At 36.1% G+C, this 18,939-nt stretch overlaps 3 protein-coding genes and 1 pseudogene across 3 annotated transcripts; 1 reads left to right on the top strand and 3 right to left on the bottom strand.

Moving 5' to 3' along the window:
* Positions 1 to 3,935: 3,935 nt before the first annotated feature.
* LOC21393863 ((S)-N-methylcoclaurine 3'-hydroxylase isozyme 1) lies at positions 3,936 to 4,499 on the top strand. The gene has a single exon (XM_010114266.1). It carries the CDS (start codon positions 3,936 to 3,938, stop codon positions 4,497 to 4,499), a length of 564 nt encoding a protein of 187 aa, XP_010112568.1.
* Positions 4,500 to 7,302: 2,803 nt separating this feature from the next.
* On the bottom strand, positions 7,303 to 9,519 carry LOC21393862 ((S)-N-methylcoclaurine 3'-hydroxylase isozyme 1). Its single transcript, XM_010114265.1, has 2 exons — positions 8,581 to 9,519; positions 7,303 to 7,911 (listed from the first exon to the last, which is right to left on the bottom strand). Exons 1-2 carry the CDS (start codon positions 9,517 to 9,519, stop codon positions 7,303 to 7,305), a joined length of 1,548 nt encoding a protein of 515 aa, XP_010112567.1.
* A 2,501-nt stretch (positions 9,520 to 12,020) lies between these two features.
* LOC21393861 lies at positions 12,021 to 12,668 on the bottom strand (annotated as a pseudogene).
* Positions 12,669 to 14,937: 2,269 nt separating this feature from the next.
* On the bottom strand, positions 14,938 to 17,502 carry LOC21393860 (scarecrow-like protein 28). Its single transcript, XM_010114263.2, has one exon. The coding sequence runs from the start codon at positions 17,204 to 17,206 to the stop codon at positions 15,221 to 15,223; it is 1,986 nt and encodes a 661-aa protein (XP_010112565.1). The 5' UTR covers positions 17,207 to 17,502; the 3' UTR covers positions 14,938 to 15,220.
* Between the last annotated feature and the right edge of the window lie 1,437 nt (positions 17,503 to 18,939).

Genomic DNA, 18,939 nt, shown 5'->3' with positions numbered 1-18,939 from the left:
ATAAAGCCAAGTGAAGCGTGTATGATCATCAATAAACAACACAAAATAACGAACACCAGTAATTGATTGAACATGACTAGCACCCCACAAATCGGTATGAATTAATTCAAAGGATTTCATTGCTCTTGAGTTTGACAAAACGAAAGGTAAACGATGGCATTTAGCCATTTTACAGGAATTACAAAAAGACATCTGAGATTGCTTAGAACTTAAAAGATTACAAGATTGTAAAATCCTATGCATTATGGGAGAGGCAAGGTGTCCCAAACGGGAGTGCCAGAGATCAGGAGACAATTGATGGAGCAAGCGTATAGGTTGGTGAGGACTTAGAAGAGGAGATGGTGTAGAGACCATTGTTAAGTTTGCCCCGGAGGAGAATTTGCTTGGAAACCTGATCTTTGACAAAGAAAAAATCAGGGTGAAACTCAACAAATACCTGGTTATCACGACACAATTGATTGACACTGACTAGATTTGAAGATAATGCAGGTGTGTGTAAGACTCGAGATAAGCGTAGTGGTTTATGCAGTGAAGATGGAATACAAGTATGCCCAACATTCAAGATTGTAAGAGTCTTACCATTTCCCACCACAACATGATCAGTCCCATGGTATGGCTCAGCATCTTGCAGCAGAGAAGCATCTGGAGTGAAGTGGTGTGTAGCCCCAGAGTCTAGATATCAGGATTGGTCCTGAACAGTGCTTGTAGTGGCTGGATCAAGGAATGGATTTGTAGAACCAAGCTCTATTTCTGAGGATGCAGTGACATTGAAGGCCTTCATAGCTGGTGGTTTATAGCTCACATTAGTCTGCTGATAACAAGTATAGGCAGTGTGATTATCTTTGCCACATATCTGGCAAGGAGATGGCCTGAAAGGTGCTCCAGGTGTTTGTTTAGAGCGACCAGTCAGTGGGGAACTCGGTGGTTTGCCGAGTAAACTAACTTGAGGTGAAACATTGTAAAACGGCTTGGGAGGAGCTCTGTTAGAATATTGGTAAGGACGGGGCTGAGAAGTCTTTGGAGTGGGTATGGGAAAAATGGTAGCAACATTGGCTTGAAGGGAGCTAAGCTGAATAGTGGCGTGTTGTCGAGCAAGTTGAGCCTCAAAATTGAAGAATAGGCTGTGAATCTGCTCAACAGGCGGTGAATCTGGACGAGTACTCACCGACTCAACAAATGGGTTATACTCTTGGTTAATACCATTGAAGAAATAAATAAGGTGATCTTCTCTAGACACCGGGTGCCCAATAGATGCCAGACAGTTGCAGATTTTCCTAATCTTCTGAACATATTCGGCGGCAGACAAGCCATCTTTTCTTAAGGTCTGGAGCTGAGTCCTCAACTCAGTAACCCGAGAAAGAGCAGCAGATTCATACATTTGGGCCAGACTTTGCCAAATTTCTTGAGCCGTATCAAAAAGCACAATCTGAGACATAACGTCTTCAGAAACGGAAGCATAAATCCAACTCATTCAAAGACGATTATACTTGTCTCAAAGCAAAAATTGAGGATTACTCTGCTGTTGATTCAGATCAAGAAAACGAGCTGGGGGTTGCTGAGTCCCATTAATAAAGCCCTCCATACCATTTGTAATTATCACGTTCAGTAGTTGATTTTTCCAAACTAAATAGTTGTCAAAGTTGAGCTTCACAGTAAGGGGTTGATTCATAGACGGAGGAGGAAAATTAGCAGACTAAATAGGAAGATATTGAGGGAAGGTAAGAGGATAATTCGGTTGGAATTGGATTTGGGTGTTTTGGGGAAAGAATGTGGGAATAGTATTTGCAGCGGAATACAGAGGCGTTTGGAAGTTGAATCTGGGAATTGAGGTTTGGTTTAGATTGAAATTTCTTTGTGGAGGAGTGGTTTGATTTGGTGAACTCTGATTTGCTATGGAAGAGGAGGAAGGTATGGTGGTGCTAGGAGGAGCTGAGGTTACAGGAGTTGCCATGGATCTAGGGCTCTGATACCATGAACGGGTTTCTGGAAGGAGGAAGAAGAAAGAAGAAGAAGAAGACGGAGAAAACAAGAATTTGCTCTTTGATAAAATGTATTGTCGTATTGAATCAGAAATGCAAAAGGTGCATTTTATATTAAGGCTGCAAAACAGAAAATTAGGGTAAATAAATTGATTATTAAGCCCATAAAAATAAAGCCCAAAACAATTCTCACAAGGCCTATTAATCCATCTTATCACCACAAAAGCCCAGATGCGCGCACGTACACCATAAAATGGTGTACCATCTGTTTCTCAACCAATAAGATCATAGTCAAACAGTTTTTTACATGACCTACCGGTAGGTCTAAATACGGGGACGCACGGGAGAAACTCTCTTAGAATATTTAAAAACAGAGTATCTAGTGATAAGTTGATTCGTATATCAATCATCTGACGATTCTAAAAAATATTGAGAGAGTTGAGAAATGTATTGCTTCTGATGAATACAAAATATCGATGCAGAATTTTAAAAGGTGTACTATTAACTATCAAAACCCATTTAAAAAAAAAAAAAAAAAAAAAAAAAACTATCAAAAACCTCATAACAAAATACGCAAAAAGGCTTTTAAATAGTAAATGCTAAACCTAATCCTATTCAAATAAGAAAACATATAAAAAAATACCTTTAATACAATAAAATCCCCCTTGAAATTTCCATGTGTACGGTACGGTAAATTTGGTATCTTTTCTTGGACATAGTCTGCGCTTCTGTGTTCTTTTCATTTATTATATAGGTGCACGTGGTCAGAGATTTTTTTTTTTGGCTAATCAAAGAGTTGTTTTTGGAAGTTATTCCTACCTTTATCTTATTGTTTTTAAAGTTATCCTATAATTTCAGATTTCTGTTTGTCTGAGTTGTCGTTTCTGATCTAAGCTGTTGTCTTTTCTAAGCCAACTTGTCGTTTTGAAGAGTCCTTGTCGTGTCCTATCCAGTAGCTACTGAATGTATTTCTGATGGCTCGGGCCTTAAAACGCTTGTTTAATCGTCCAAGAAAACTGGTGAAATCTGCGAAAACTCATTAATCATTTTCCTAAGAATGCACTTGGACGTGTTGTATTTAAATAATGTTATCATTTTTGTCAGCGAATCTCTTGATTAATTCTTCAATACTTTTATACGTAGTTGTCCTAAACTAAGTCTTTTATTTTATTTTATTTTATTTTTTTAAGCGCAAATCAATGTGAACCCTACCAATTCGATAGATATAGTGGAGGAAAAGAAAAAAGAAAATGTTTCAAAGAAATATTAGAGAATCTTCTTCAATAATGTTCGATTTTTGGTTTTATTCATATAATAATATATCATCTATTTTGGATTTTGTCGTACATCTATCTCGATCAATGTTCGATTTTGACTAATTTTTCTTTTTAAGTAACAAACCCACCCACCAGAAAAAGTAGTATGAAGCCCGTTTAGTATAAAATCACTCTCTAGTAGTTCTTTTTTTTATATATATATATATATATATATATATATAAAGCCACTATGGGACTAGAGTCATATTTCATTACTTAGGTCACAAGGTACAAGACTGGAGTAGTCCATCAAAGCCAAGTTGGCCGAGCTACCACAAGGTCTCTTTTATTAGTTCTTTCTTTCTTTTTTCTTTCTGTAGTTGGATTTTTGTTTTTATTTTTTTATTTTTTTATTTTTATTACAAAATAGTACGTGAGAGTATAGTAATATCACCTCTTTTGATCATCATCTAAAACTTTATCCAGCTCATTCATAATTTTACAATATTAACAACTAAATACAAGCATAAGTACTCAACTTGCATGCAGTACACAATTAAAACACTACATAAAATTAACACCTAGCTATTTCAACCTTGCAATTAAACTTTATCGAATATGGTTACCAAAATTAATAAATACTTTACAGGAGCTATTTGTTGCTGGGACAGAGACAAGCAGTTCCACAGTTGAGTGAACGATGGCAGAACTGATAAAGAATCCAAGATGCATGAAGATTCTTCAAGAGGAGCTCATAAGAGAAATCGGCCGAGATCGCGCGGTAAAAGAATCAGATCTCCCTAAGCTAACATACCTTCAAGCATGTCTCAAAGAAATTCTAAGATTACACCCAGCGGGTCCACTTATTCTTCCTCATCGAGCGGCCGAGTCATGCATAGTAATGGACTACACCTTTCCAAAGGACTCTCAGGTTCTGTTAAATTTCTGGGCTATCGGACGAAACCCGAGTTACTGGGAAGATCCATTGGAGTTCAAACCAGAGAGATTTCTCAACTCGAGTATAGACTTCAAAGGGAATGACTTTGAGTACTTTCCCTTTGGTTCAGGAAGGAGATTCTGCCCTGGAATGCCCATGGTTGCCAAGCAGATTCCCTTGATGGTTGCTTCTTTTATCCATTCCTTTGATTGGTCTCTTCCACAAGGAATCAGTCCCAACGACATTGATATGACTGAGAAATACGGTATTGCTATGGGGATGAAACAACCTTTGCTTGTCGTTCCGAAAGCTGAGCATCTTAAATGATATTAAGTAGTACTGGTTGTTTATATAAATATATATATATATATATGTCTCATTCATCTGTAACGAAAGTTTCTATCTGTTTCTGACGAGCTTGATTAATATATAAACAGTTTGGTTTCCCTTCTCAAACAGTTTGAGTTATTAAATATTTGGAAACGTAAGTAGTTAGCGTGATACATAACTTTAACTTAAATTTATAAAAATATATAGAAACAAAAGTATATATATACCTGCAGCTTAATTGAAGAAGAGATTTTTCATAAATGTGCGGTGATCAGTTTGGAAACGAAGACGTTATTGTTTACTCTCACGCATAATTGTTGTTTTTTCTAGATTACAGTACATGAACTATTAATTAATTGCTTGAAAATAAGCTTGAAATAAGGGATCGATATATATAAAAACTTTTAAATTAACTATTTAACAGCAAGTACCACTAACTGCTTGAGGTTGGATATTAATCTGAAATAGAATGCATTATACATTGCTTCTTTTGACATGAGTGGGATCGCATCTACAGATTTTCTTGATCATTTGTTGATTACACACGGCCGGCTCTAGTGTATTGTCACTTCAAACGTCAGCAAACGTTAATATAAAACAAATATATGTGCATGCAGTAATTATATAAATATGTACCTCCTAGTTTCTTTTAGTTTATTTTTAGTTATATATATATAATATTTTAATTTATAACACTATTTTTTGAAATTACAAAATTGAAAAACTAATTTCAAATATTTCAACCATCTCGCAACATGTGGACCAAAAGATATATAGACAATATGTACCGAATTTATTTCAAATTAAGAATTTTCATGTATATAATGTTTATTTAATATATTATTACATGTTTTTAAAAATTAAACCACCAAACACAATTTTAGTTTTTTTTTAAACTGAAAACAATCTCGGAATAAAACTACCAAACACATTTTTAGAAATGATTTCAAAATGAAAGTGAAAACGTTTTCGTTTTCATTTTTATACAAAAAATAAAATTATTTTGGAACAAGTTCCAAATGCACCCTAAGTGTTTTTTTTTTCTGTAACGGAAAGATGTAGTTTTGTGATGATATGTATACATATATATATATATATATTTATATATATTTTGCTATACATTGCTATTTGACATTGATTAGTAAGAAAAAGAGTAGTCACAACTAAAATATCGAACCAATGACTCTGATTATAACTTGAGCTGAGCCAAGACTCGTGTGGTGAAAGCCATAAATCACAAAAGTATTCCATAGATAAGAAAAAAGAAAATGACAAATTAATGTAATAAAAACGTATGAGTCAGCCGCTGAGGAGAGCAGTCTGTAAAGAGTAAAAAGAAACTCGAGTGTTATGTTGTTTAAACATAATAATAAACATCAATTTATAAATCTATTAAACTACCCTGCTTAACCGGTTGGTATTTTAAAATGGAACTCCACATTTTTAGTAAGTCTAAATTCCATCATAGTATCAAAGTTAAGCTAGCTTAATCGAGCGGCTTAATCCATCAAATACAAAATTAGTGATTCCAAAAAGAGTACAATTTTATAAAGGAGTGTAAAAGCTAAAAAGAATTGTGAGTCATACATTGTTTAAACATATATAACAATAAATACTGATACTGAGCAATCCTACTCAACAGATTTAACTTTTTAAAATGAAAGTTCCAAGCCCTTAAAAAGTCGAAATTCCATCACTGGCTACAGTTGCATTCGCTTTTTCATCATGCAAAATGCTAAAGATAAAGCAGTACTCGTGGAAATTCGTACCATAAGAGATAAATTAACATAAGCCTAGTTGGTCACTTTAGGATATAAAAAAGTGGTAATTAATAATTATGTTGGCAAAGAAAAAAGAAAGAGAAAATTAGAGAAGAAAGAAAAAATCGGGGGCATAGTACTCTATGTTAGAGGGAGAAACAAACAAGTTACTATAATCTACGGATAAAATTGCGCGTGAGATAAATTAGGGCAATAGCCCCACACAACCACTATCATAATACATTACATAGACGTTTAGTTCATGGATTAGAATCATAATATTAAAGTTATTTTTGATTTACGTGTATTTTTTATGAGAAAAAATACTGTAGCAAACCATGAACCATGATTCGAATTAGGGTACGAATCTCCCAACCAAACAACAATATTATATGCAGCAGGCTTGCAGCTAGCTAGTGGGAACGGAATCAAACCTTGCTCCATATAAAAAATATTCAAGAATTATTTGATGGTTTGATTCTTAATTCCAAGTGGTTAAATTTAATTTATAATAAGAGGCCACTTGAGTTGGAGTTGTTGTTGTTGTTGTTTTATTATTTATTTATTTTATTTCATTTTATTTTTGATAAATGAGGATGTACACTAGAGTGTTGCACGAAGTACTATTGCACCGACAGCACCATTTTCTTCACTCATGCTTGGCTGAAACTGTTGCCATGGAAACACCAAAAACTTTCTCTTTCAGTCCTTCTTCTTCTGCCTGTCCTTTATTTCATTCTCACGCATTTTTAAACATTCAAAATCCCCTCGAGACCAGAATATTTATGATGTCATAAATACTAGCTAATCCACAAACAAAAAAAACAACAATGTATTCTTTTGTTCACAAGATGAAGACATTATTTTGCTTAGATTTACACGAGCATGATGAGAAACAACTACCTGTACTCATCACAAAAGGAAAAATAGCACACATTACTTTAGTCCAATTCTCGAGGATGGAACAGAATAACATAAAAAATAAAAATAAAAAATAAAAAAACACTCTAATAAAAAAGTTTGAACTCTGGTTTTTTTCCTTACTTCCTAACTTTAGGAACAACAAGCAGAGGTTCTTTCTTCAGCATGTTAATGTCATATTTCTCAGCCATATCCAATTCCTTTGGATCCTTTCCATTTGGCAGAGACCAATCAAATGAATGGACCAGAGAAGCAACGATTAGAGGAACTTGCTTGGAAGCCAAGGGTTGGCCAGGGCAGATTCTCCTTCCTGCTCCGAATGGCAAGTACTCGAAATTAGTCCCTTTGAAATCCAAACTCGAGTTAAGAAATCTCTCTGGTTTGAACTCTAATGGGTCTTCCCAGTGATTGGGGTCTCTTCCAATAGCCCAAACATTCACCAAAATCTCCGAGTTCTTCGGGACGGTGTAGTTCATCACTTGGCATGTCTCGGCAGCTCGGTGAGGAATCGGAAGCGGTGCAGGAGGGGGTAGCCTCAGGGGCTCTTTAAGGCAGCATTCGAGGTATTTCAACTTTGGAAGATCACATTCCATCACCATTTCTTGGCTTCCGATTTCTCTTTCGAGTTCTTCTCGAAGAATCTTCATGCATTTCGGATTCCTTACAAGTTCTGCCATTAGCCACTCTACTGTGGTGCTACTGCTGTCTGTTCCAGCGGAAAACAACTCCTACAAATTTATTACATGATAAATCAGTTTGGAATATTCGTTATGATAATGTGTTTGACGGACAAATATTAATTTGAGGTAAAGATAATTTTTTATCAAAATTACTTCAACAACATTTTAAGAACAGGAAGTGACAACACATTAAAATTAATTATACTTTCTCTATTATTTTACAAGAAAACAATCTAACGGTAAATTCAGGAATTATAAATAAAAATAAAAAAGTATTATGATACATCCCTAGGTTAGTTCGCTAATCCATCTTAAAAACTTAAGTTGTTAAGAGGTAGACCGGCATTTTTATATTTCAAACACTCTCTTAAGTGTGAGCCGGATAATAAGCAATCGCGTAAGTAAATTAATAGTAATTATATATAAAATAACATATTTTTCAAATGGTTTTTAAGTAAATAACATATTTTTAATCATGTAAATAATATATTTTCTGATAATACATATGCCGTGTGTTTTACCAATAAATATTATATTTACTCCGCATAAATAAATATTTACATTCAATCGTCTCAAAAATATATATTTACTTAAAGACCGGTTTCGTTGGTGAAAAATGTTTCCGCTGATAATGGGAACGTGCCTAAACGCACGTCGTTGTTCCGAGACTTTTAAGGGCAGATCATGGAGAGAAAGAAGAGAAAAAAGGAATCATACCAGAAGGAGAATGTTAATCTGAAAATCAGGATAGCCATTTTCTAACATGGCATCAAGGAAGTCTAATTGAGGCCTTGGTGAAGCATCCTTATAATAAGACTTTCTCATCTTCTTTCTTTCTTTGACGATGTCATCCCATAGTTCACAAACCTTGCCAAACATTTCCATGGACTTCTTTCTCAGCTTTTGTAGATCCAAAGGACCTAACATGGGATACATATCGGATATATTCGGAATACCGCCGAGGCCGAAGAGTTCCCTCCAAAACGCGCAAATTCCTTGGCCATTTACACTTTCATACTCCAACTCCAGATTCAGAAAATCTCTCGAGACCATAATATTGCTCATCATGTTAAATATGGAAGCAAAAATTATGTCCCTAAACTTCATCGCCTTGCCTTCCATTTTACCTATGAATTCCAACATCTCCATTATCTTTTTCTCTCTTATGCTTGCTTGAGATTGCAATGCTTTGACTGAGAATAGCTCAGCTCGGCAAAGTGCACGCATGTTTCTCCAACTATCATTGCACTCAAAAGTCCATCCAAGTGAGAAATTGTTCAATTCAGGATTCTTAGCCGGTATGATGTGAGGAACATATCGCGCCGATAAATTTCGATCGTGGGTCTTCAAGATCTCCATTGCGGCAGCTGGTGATGATCCAACGATGAGGATTTGAGAACCAAGTTTAATTGAGATGAGATCAGAGCCGTAAGTTTTCGCAAAGCCCGCTAGGGTTACGTACAGAGGCTCCTTTTTTAGATGAGGAATGTTGCCCAAGATTGGCCATGGAAATGGACCTGGTGGAAGTGGTGGGGATCTGGAAAATGAAGCTTTCAAGCGTTTGGCGACAAAGAAAATGAGAGGTAAAAAGATGATGAGAAGAGTTGGGAAGAGAAGATTGGATTCTTGTGGGAATAGTATTACAGTTGGAGACATTTTGATGATTTTTATCATCTAGCTAGTATTGCTGCTTCTTTTCGAATGCAGTTTGTGTGTGGAATTGTTTCATCATTTTATAACATAAAGTCTGCTACTTAGTGCTTACCTACAACAATGCAATAATGGCTGGAATATTTATATATATATATATATATATATATATATATCAGTGATACAATGATGCTTACCCTACAAGTGCAAAATAAGTCTTTCTTTACTAATAATACAAATCTCCATAATGAAAAGAAAAGATGGCCTCCTATTTACCTCTCCAACCTATAGTGGAAAATCTGCTGAAATGATGAGGCATATAGAGAATAATTTTCTAAAGTGAGATTCCTATCATTGCCTTCAAATTAAAGATTCAGGTTTTTTAAAAATAGTGGTCTAAACAATGCATAGATTTGTACTACAATTTAAACTTTTTTATTATAATGTTTTTTCTTATAAAATTTTTGAATCTCTATTCGAATCAATGAACCACGTAGAACTATTATTTTGTTAACTCATTCTAATTATGTCCTTGTAAACAATTTTTCTTTTTAATTTCTTTTTTCATAAGAAATCCTTTTATTTTATTTTCAATTCATTGTTTTTAGGTCATTACTGGTTATAGGGTGTTGTCGTTGCCAAAGTTATTGTATTTTGCAGAATGTGTTGTTTTTGTGTTATCATACTCTTTTTAAGAGGTTGGCTGTTGTTTTTAAGAGGTTGTCTCCGGTTCTGATATCAGTCACTGACCTCCTGTTATAATCTATCAGATGATGAAATATAATCGGACAGATTATGATCTCTTATTGGTGCCATGAATACTGGAGTCGGAGACAACATCTCATTTTTGTCTGAAAATAGAAAAATAATCTAGCAGATTATTTTCCTTCCACTCTTTTCCTCCTACCAAGCTACCCACTTTATCATTTTTCACTCAATAATATAATTTCCACTATTTTGGAGCTCTTAGCTTAGTTAAGAAAAATAGAATTTAGTTAAAAATTATTATTTTTGGATTTGTTGGTAAGCAAGAGGTGGCGTAAGAGAGTGAAATATAGATGCTACAAGCAGGAGGTGGCTATTTAATATCTTGGTGTTGTAGAATAAAGACGCGTGGACATCTAAGTGATTAGCTTCAAGGAGTCACATATTTTGTGGCAATTAATTAACGTACCAAAGGAAAGTATAAGCAATGAGCTTGAAGTACTTCTTCGTTACATACATATATTCTACGGCATAAAAAGAGAACGTGAAAAGAAAGAAAAAGAAAGGAGAGGAAAGAAAGGAAAAGAAAGAAGAGATAGAGATAGAGAGAGAAATAGAGAGAACGAAAGAGAAAATTAAGTGAGAGTAGTTTTCCCCCTTAAGCAGCTTGATTGTGAGATCTAGCTCCACTACATCATTTGAACATATATTTCTAATGACAATTTTCAGTTTATAAATATTATTGTTGATATTATTTTATGAGTTTTTGAAAGTATTTTTCTTAGTGTGACGTGAAATTATGCGCTTATTATGTACTAAAAAATGGTTAAATCTTTGAGGAATGGAAGATTTCAAGGTAGGAGCTACATGAAAGAGTCTAATAACAAGAGATCAATTTTATACAAAAAGACCTTAAAGTTAAAAAGAAGTATTTTAAAAGTGGATTGATTTATGATTTACTTATTAAGCGCAAGTTCATATATAGTTCATGTGACGCAGGTAAGCTTCATATTTGAGGTTTCGATTGATTGAGAAAGAATAGTTTAAGATCCCATGACGAGTTTAGAAAACCTTAAGATTTGAGATTTATAATTCTGAGTGTTCTGTATAAGATTTTTTTCCCTGTAATGTTATTTTTATTATTTTATTTTAACTAAGTTAACGTTTCTCTTGAATTAGTGAGGTTTCTAGCTGCTAACTTGAGGGGAACATTACAAATAATTCCTACACCCTCTTCCTTCCTTCATCTTTTTTGGTAATGGTTTGGAACACATTTTCTCACGTTTCTCAAGCTGTTGAGGAAATTACATAGGATGGAAAACATAAATGATAAAAAGAAAAAAAAAATCCAGTTTCCCATTTGTTTTCAATGTTTTATATGCTGAAAATATGTTTCTAGAATATAACCGAACAAATTTACTTGTTTTAGTACTCAGAGAAAACAGCCCCATTTTAAGGGACAATTTTAATTTTTAGGCAATCATCTCCAATAACTTCATAAAAAAAAAACAAAACAAAAACAAAAACCCATGATGACATAAATGCTAGCTAATCCACAAACAACAAACAACCTTTTGTTTAGAAGGTGAAGACATTATTTTGCTTTGATTTATACGAATACGATGAGACAGTTACATGTACTCATTACAGCAGGATCAGCTAGCACACACTACTTTAGTCAACCCTTGAGAGATGGAGTAGAAAGTTTAATAGAAATTTAAATTTATTAAGAGAAAATACTGAGGTAAAAAAGTTTGAACTATGGTTCAAATTTGCGAAACAAACAGAAGGCCTATTCATTTCCTTACTTCCTTGCTTTAGGAACAACAAGCAGAGGTTCTTTCTTCAGCATGTTAATGTCATATTTCTCAGCCATATCCAAGTCCTTTGGATCCTTTCCATTTGGCAGAGACCAATCAAATGAATGGACCAGAGAAGCAACGATTAGAGGAACTTGCTTGGAAGCCAAGGGTTGGCCAGGGCAGATTCTCCTTCCTGCTCCGAATGGCATTAGCCCCTTTGAAATCCAAGCTCGAGTTAAGAAATCTCTCTGGTTTGAACTCTAATGGGTCTTCCCAGTGATTGGTGTCTCTTCCAATAGCCCAAACATTCACCAAAATCTCCGAGTTCTTCGGGACGGTGTAGTTCATCACTTGGCATGTCTCGGCATCTCGGTGAGGAATCGGAAGCGGTGCAGGAGGGGGTAGCCTCAGGGGCTCTTTAAGGCAGCATTCGAGGTATTTCAACTTTGGAAGATCACATTCCATCACCATTTCTTGGCTTCCGATTTCTCTTTCGAGTTCTTCTCGAATAATCTTCATGCATTTCGGATTCCTTATGAGTTCTGCCATCAACCACTCTACTGTGCTGCTGCTGCTGTCTGTTCCACCGGAAAACAACTCCTGCAAATTAATTACATTATAAATCTGTTTGGAATATTCATGACGATAATGTGATTAGTTAGTTGTTTAACAACGGTCGGACAAATAATTTGTGTATATTGTGTGAGATGATATGGTAGATTATAATGCGGTAGGTGCAGAGCTTCAAATTTAAGACTACTCTTTCTTAAATAGGAAAATACCTAAAACACTAATGTATTTTGTCATACCACTTTCGATTCTCTTATTATGCAAATGCCTAAAACTTTAGCCTCTTGTGTTTATAAAAACATACCTAAAACACCCTCTAAAACAGTTAAATTTTTGAAAATGTCATGATCACCCTTTTCAATTTGTATTAAATGTTATTTTAGATATAATTTTCTTCCCCTAGAAAATAGAAACTGGCTAATCCATTTACACAGTATACCCTTACTTTTATTTGAATATTTACTTCACATAAGGGTACGTTTGTAACCATGCTTATTTATTCCACTTACTTCTAATTCTTTAGCAAAGGAATTTAATTCTCTTTATAATTTAATAACCCAATAGATTAGTAAAAACTGAAAATATGAAATTCCTGGAACTTAATTTCGTGGAACTTCAACCTTTTCTCTTAGAATTTATTTTATATATATATATATATATTTTTTTTTTCAATTCATGATCAGTAAATGTACCTTAAGTGAAAAATGTTTTCGAACATACGAACTTGTCTGAGGCATGTCATTCATACTAGTCTTTAAAGGAAGATCATGGAGACATAGTAGAGACTAGAGAGAGAAGGAATCATACCAGAAGGAGAATATTAATCTGAAAATCAGGAGAACCATATTCTAACATGGCATCAAGGAAGTCTAATTGAGGCCTTGGTGAAGCATCCTTATAATAAGACTTTCTTATCTTCTTTCTTTCTTTGACGATGTCATCCCATGTTTTTCTAACTATCATTGCACTCAAAAGTCCATCCAAGTGAGAAATTGTTCAATTCAGGGTTCTTAGTCGGTACGACGTGAGGAACATATCGTGCCGATAAATTTCGATCATGGGTCTTCAAGACCTCCATTGCCGCAGCTGGTGATGATCCAACGATGAGGAGTTGAGAACCAAGTTTGATTGAGATGAGATCAGAGCCGTAAGTTTTCGCGAAGCGCGCTAGGGTTACGTATAGAGGCTCGTTTTTGAGATGAGGAATGTTGCCCAAAATTGGCCATGGAAATGGACCCGGTGGAAGTGTTGGGGATTTGGAAAATGAAGCTTTCAGGCGTTTGGTGACCAAGAAAATGAGAGGTAAAAAGACGATTAGCAGAGTTGGGAAGAGAAGATCGGCTTCTTGTGGGAATAGTTCAGTTGTAGACATTTTGATAATTTTCATCAACTCTTTTAGAATAATGCAGTAAGTGGTGCTCTTGTATCGTACCCAGTTTTTTTGGGGATTGTTTATTTTATTCTATTGACGCCCTCCTACGAAAATTGAGGCTTTATTTTGAAAAAAAAAAAAAAAAAAAAAAAAAAAAAAAAAAAATTTTTTTGGGGGTTTTTTTTTAAAAAAAAAAAAAAAAAAAAAAAAAAAAAAAAAAAGATAAATATTTTTTAAAGTATATAAGTCTAAATTTTTATTTTTTATTAATAATTTTTTAATTAAATAATTAGATTAGTTAAAAAGATATTAAATAATTAGATTAGTTTAAAAAAATATAATTAAAAATAAGAGATTTTCTTTAAAACAAAATAAAAAATAAAAATTTAGACTTATATATTCTAAAAGTAACATCATCAATTTTCTCTTACTTTAACTGATCTATTAAAATCTCATTGCTACGGCCATTTTTAATACCCCAAGCTAGCTCGGTGGGCTGCTTGAATCATTCGTTTTTGTAGTCTACTCGTTCCGTCCATTTAAATAAATTAATAGAGAAGAGTTAGTGACTGGTATGGTATGAAATACCTTAGCAGGACATAATTTGTAAGCGTAAATTAAATCTATGTACAGGTTTTAACCGTCAGATTGATTTCAGGATTTGATTGATGAAGATTTTACGGTTCTAGACTTGTGTCCCGGTTCAGTTGATTACTTTTTAACACTCTACCATAGAGAATGCGAGGCTCAATGTTAAAGAACTAAAATAAGAAATTACGCAGTAATGAGAAATCAAGAATAACTCAAAAGTAATTAAAAGACAATTTCATATATAACAAATAATTTCAACTACATGATTTTCATGAAACAGGATGGGATGACATTGACTGGACTATTAATTATAACAAAAGAATTTCAGCATACACATAAAAGAATGAAAGAATAATAATGAACACAACAACTTGACTCCAAATACTAGAACTAATCCCTGAATCTAGGAAAGAAATTGAAATCAGTATTTCCCTTACTGCTGTATTAATACAAATAAATGGTTCTGACTCTTTTTTTTTCTTTTTATCTGCAAGAAAAGAATGAAAGAATGACTTAGATTTTCCCCCCTACCTACAAAGAATTCTGTATCGCTTTTGTTTTTCCTTTTTTTTTTTTTTCTGTATGCAACAACAATGGAATATGGTGTATGTTTTTGTGTGAAGAAAAGAAGAAGAAAAATCCCCATCATCATGATCATCATCATCAATCAACACGGTTGCGAAAAAGATGATGAGCTTCCTGCAAGATCAACTGGTGTCCATGCTGAGACCGTGAAGAGAGGCTGATCTTGCCACCCAAGTGTGATTGCAGCCCCATCTTGACCTTGCTCCTTCACATTGTAGTCCTCACAAGAGTACATCTTCAACAGCAGCCTGCTCTGCATCACCTCCCTCTCCCCGATCCTCGCGCTTCGGAACCCTCCTTCCTCCATCATCCTCCTCCACTTCTCGAACCTCTCGTGCCTCTCAACTCTGTCCCCGCGCTCACACGCCACAATGTTCCTTATCTCCCTCGCGAACATCTCCTCCACTTTGATCCTTACGCCGCTATCCAACGGAAGCTGGCTAGCATCAATGCAGTCGAATATTGCCGAATAGTACTTGAGAGAATTGCACACTCTTACTTCCAACCTGGGGTCATTGTGCTCTGCTTCCTGCTCTGCCATAACCACGACCGTCGGGTTTGTGCTCCGAATTAGCCCCAAGAAGTCGCGGAAAACGCCTCCATTGGGGTCGTAAAGCGTCTTGTGAAGCTGAAAGACGCAATTCACAGCCACACTCTCCTGCTCCTTGACATGAAGCATCCAAAGCCTAACATCCTCAAGCCTGTCCACAACCGGGTGAAACTCAAACGGTAGGTTTAGCGCCTCTGCAAACCCGGCCAACCTATCTCCTGTCTCGTTCAGCTCTTGCTTAGACTCTCCAATACCAGTGATCCTGACATGGCTAGGAGGATTAGTCCTAGAAGCCAAGCTTTGAAACAAACTAGGCCACTGCAAGCCTTTCCTGATGTCGAAATCGATGATGTGAACCCGGTCCTTCCCTTCGAAAGCCCGCAGCAACAACTCATTGGAAGTGAAGTGAAGGAACTTGGGAATTGGTGTAACCTGATTAAGAAACCTCAATGGAGAGCCAGAGTCCTCATCAAGCCTCTCAAACTCCCTCGGAGGCGTGATGTGAAAAATCTGTGGCCAAATCCTCGCAACTCGAAGCGCTAAAGCCTCTGTGTAGTAAGCCGTCAGGCGACTTAAAGGACTAATTCCTCTGGGAGAAGCAAGATCGCCTAACTTGGCAATGTAATGGCTAATCCCATGAACGCTTTTCGACCCAATTGCCTCCACACAAGCAGTAAGAAAACTGATCAGCTCAAACCCCTCATTCTCGCCTCGAATCCGAATGTCCTCGTCCTCCTCTGCCTCCACAACTCCGGAACCTCCATAGTAAGGATTTCTACTAGACCCATTTCCGACTTCATACTCAGGAACAGCCTCATTGAGCCTAAGGGCCAATCTCTGGCTCTCCGAGGAAGCGCTAGATGCCCCAGAGGTCTCCCTCCCCTGCCCGTGCCCGTGGCTAGTCTCGCCCTCGGTGATCTCGGTCACCACTGAGTCCAACCAAGCATTGTTTGACAATGGTGGCAAAGTTGGAGACGACACATAACAAACCCTCTCTTCTTCTTCTTCTTCGCCTCCTGAAAATGTTGTCAAAGAGAAAGGAACTTGAGGGTTCAGCCAAAAGTTTCCGGTAGTACCCAATTGGCCTAAACTACTCCTCAAAATTTCCTCCTCTTCATGATCATCTTGAAAACCCCTTATCCTCTTGGCTCTGCTGCTTAAAACTGACTCATCCACTGACCCCTGCCTCTTCAAGCTCTTCGTCTCCTTCTGCGCTGGCACGGTTGCCGCCGTTGTAGCGAGAGGCGGCAGCCTGATGCTCTGCTTCAGCGAACAAGCGGCGGTGCTCTTCTTCTTCTTAGACTCGAATTCGATCTGTTTCTCCACAGAAAGGCCGACAACGGGTGGCCTAATAGGCTGCGGCGGCCGCGAAGTCTCCTTCCGGGAGAAACTGCAAGGAAGGTCCAATCTCTGTGTGCTCATAGGGAAATGGCAAGCCTGGAACTGTGCTGGTGCTTCACTCCTCAATCTGTGCCTCGGCGATAGCAATGTCGAACTAGAAGAACACCCTGCCAACATTCTTCTCTAATGGCCTTCCAATTTTTTTTTCCTTTTTTGTTTTTTCGTTACCCTTCTTTCTTTCTCTTACAATCAATCTGTTCACTAATATGCGGTGGTTTTTGTTTTTTTTTTTTTGGTTTTTCTGTATAAAGTCTATAGTAATTCACACAACAATCCCTTTGAATGAAGAAGAAAACTTATGAAGAGATCAGAAAACCCCGGAAGAATACTAAAGTGAGAGTGTGTGTGAACTTTTTTTTCTCCCCTTTTTTTTTCAAAACAAACTAAACGAAGGAAAAAAAAAAAAAATAGGAATCCGATGAATAACAACAACAACAATAACACCGAAAACAAATCAAACAGAGTGTTTTGTGAGTGTGTTCCTATAAGTACAAGAAAGAATGATCAAATTCCCCAACCCCCTAAAAAGAACGAAAAGAATGAAAGAATTTCCAATCCAATAAATGAATAATAATAGTAATAGTATAAACTATACTAAGAACAAGATCATCGGATTCCAAAACCTTCAAAGCAAACTCATTGATTTTTTTTCACAAGGCAAGGGATGGAAATGCAGAAGAAACGTACATGATGAAACCGGGGGCACAGAAACCGAGAAACAATAAGCTCAGAACTTGACGAGAAATCCATGAAGAACTCCACCATGTCTGAAAGTACTACCCAATCACAAGAAGCAGCAAGCAAGTAATACCCAGATGAAACCATAAACCATAGAAGAAAGACGTAGTACTCTCTCTCTCTCTCTCTCTCTCTCTCCTCTCTTTCTCTCTCTAAGCAATTCTCTTCTTCTTCTTCTTGTTCTACTACTACTACTAGTATTCCTAGAACTTAGAGTACGACCCTCAAAGCTTACATTACATGGCTAGTCTCCATCATGGGGCTTTTTCTTTTTTCTATGATTTACCAGAGAGAGAGAGAGAGAGAGAGAGAGAGAGAGATAGGAGAGAAATGATGATGGGAGAGAGTGAAAAGGATGTTCAAGAAGGGTCGAGGAGAGGGTGAGTAGAGGCCACCAGATCCTGATCAGACGATGGAAAATGGTGTCCTATGTGACCGTTAGGGTGTGTCGGTAAAATATGACCGTTGGGAAGGAGTTGGTGTACGGAAGGGTGTGCGATTGGATATTATTCTCGGATATTATTCTCTCTCTCTAACACTAACAATTACAATACTACTAATAATACTTACTATATGTTGGTATTCACGCAGCCACACGTGGCTGTTTCCTTGCCTGCCCCCAACTTATTATGGTTTCCGTTTCACTTGACCGTTGTGTTATATCATTTCTTTTGTTTTCTTTCTTTTTTTTTTGTCTTTGTTATTCTACTACTTTTATTTGTAATCTTTACTGTTTAGTACGTGATTAACTTCCTTAACTTCTTTTTATGGGTCCTGAGATTAATTGGTTATTTATGGGACTTGGGAAATTCAGGAAAAGCAACCCGTGGTCCGTGGATGTAGCTTGAAATTAAAATAAAAACAAAAAAAAAATGGTCTCCTTTATTTTGTTTGGTGGGGTCCACCCAGACCCAATAGTCATGGTCAGCATCATAAGTGCTAGTCAAAACTGCTCAAAAATTGGGTAGGACTTATCAGTCGTGTGACACCAATAGTCTAACATATAAAATCGATCGTTATTTGAGAAAAAAAAGAAAACATATAAAACCAGTTCTATAAGTAGGAATGCGCATTAAGACAATAACTTCGAAAATTTCCAAAAAAAAAAAAAA

Source organism: Morus notabilis, unplaced genomic scaffold (genome assembly GCF_000414095.1).
Source record: "Morus notabilis unplaced genomic scaffold, ASM41409v2 Scaffold912, whole genome shotgun sequence".
Lineage (NCBI taxonomy): Eukaryota > Viridiplantae > Streptophyta > Magnoliopsida > Rosales > Moraceae > Morus > Morus notabilis.
The sequence above is the reverse complement of the archived record's forward strand: the minus strand, read 5'-3'. Positions and strand labels throughout refer to the sequence as shown.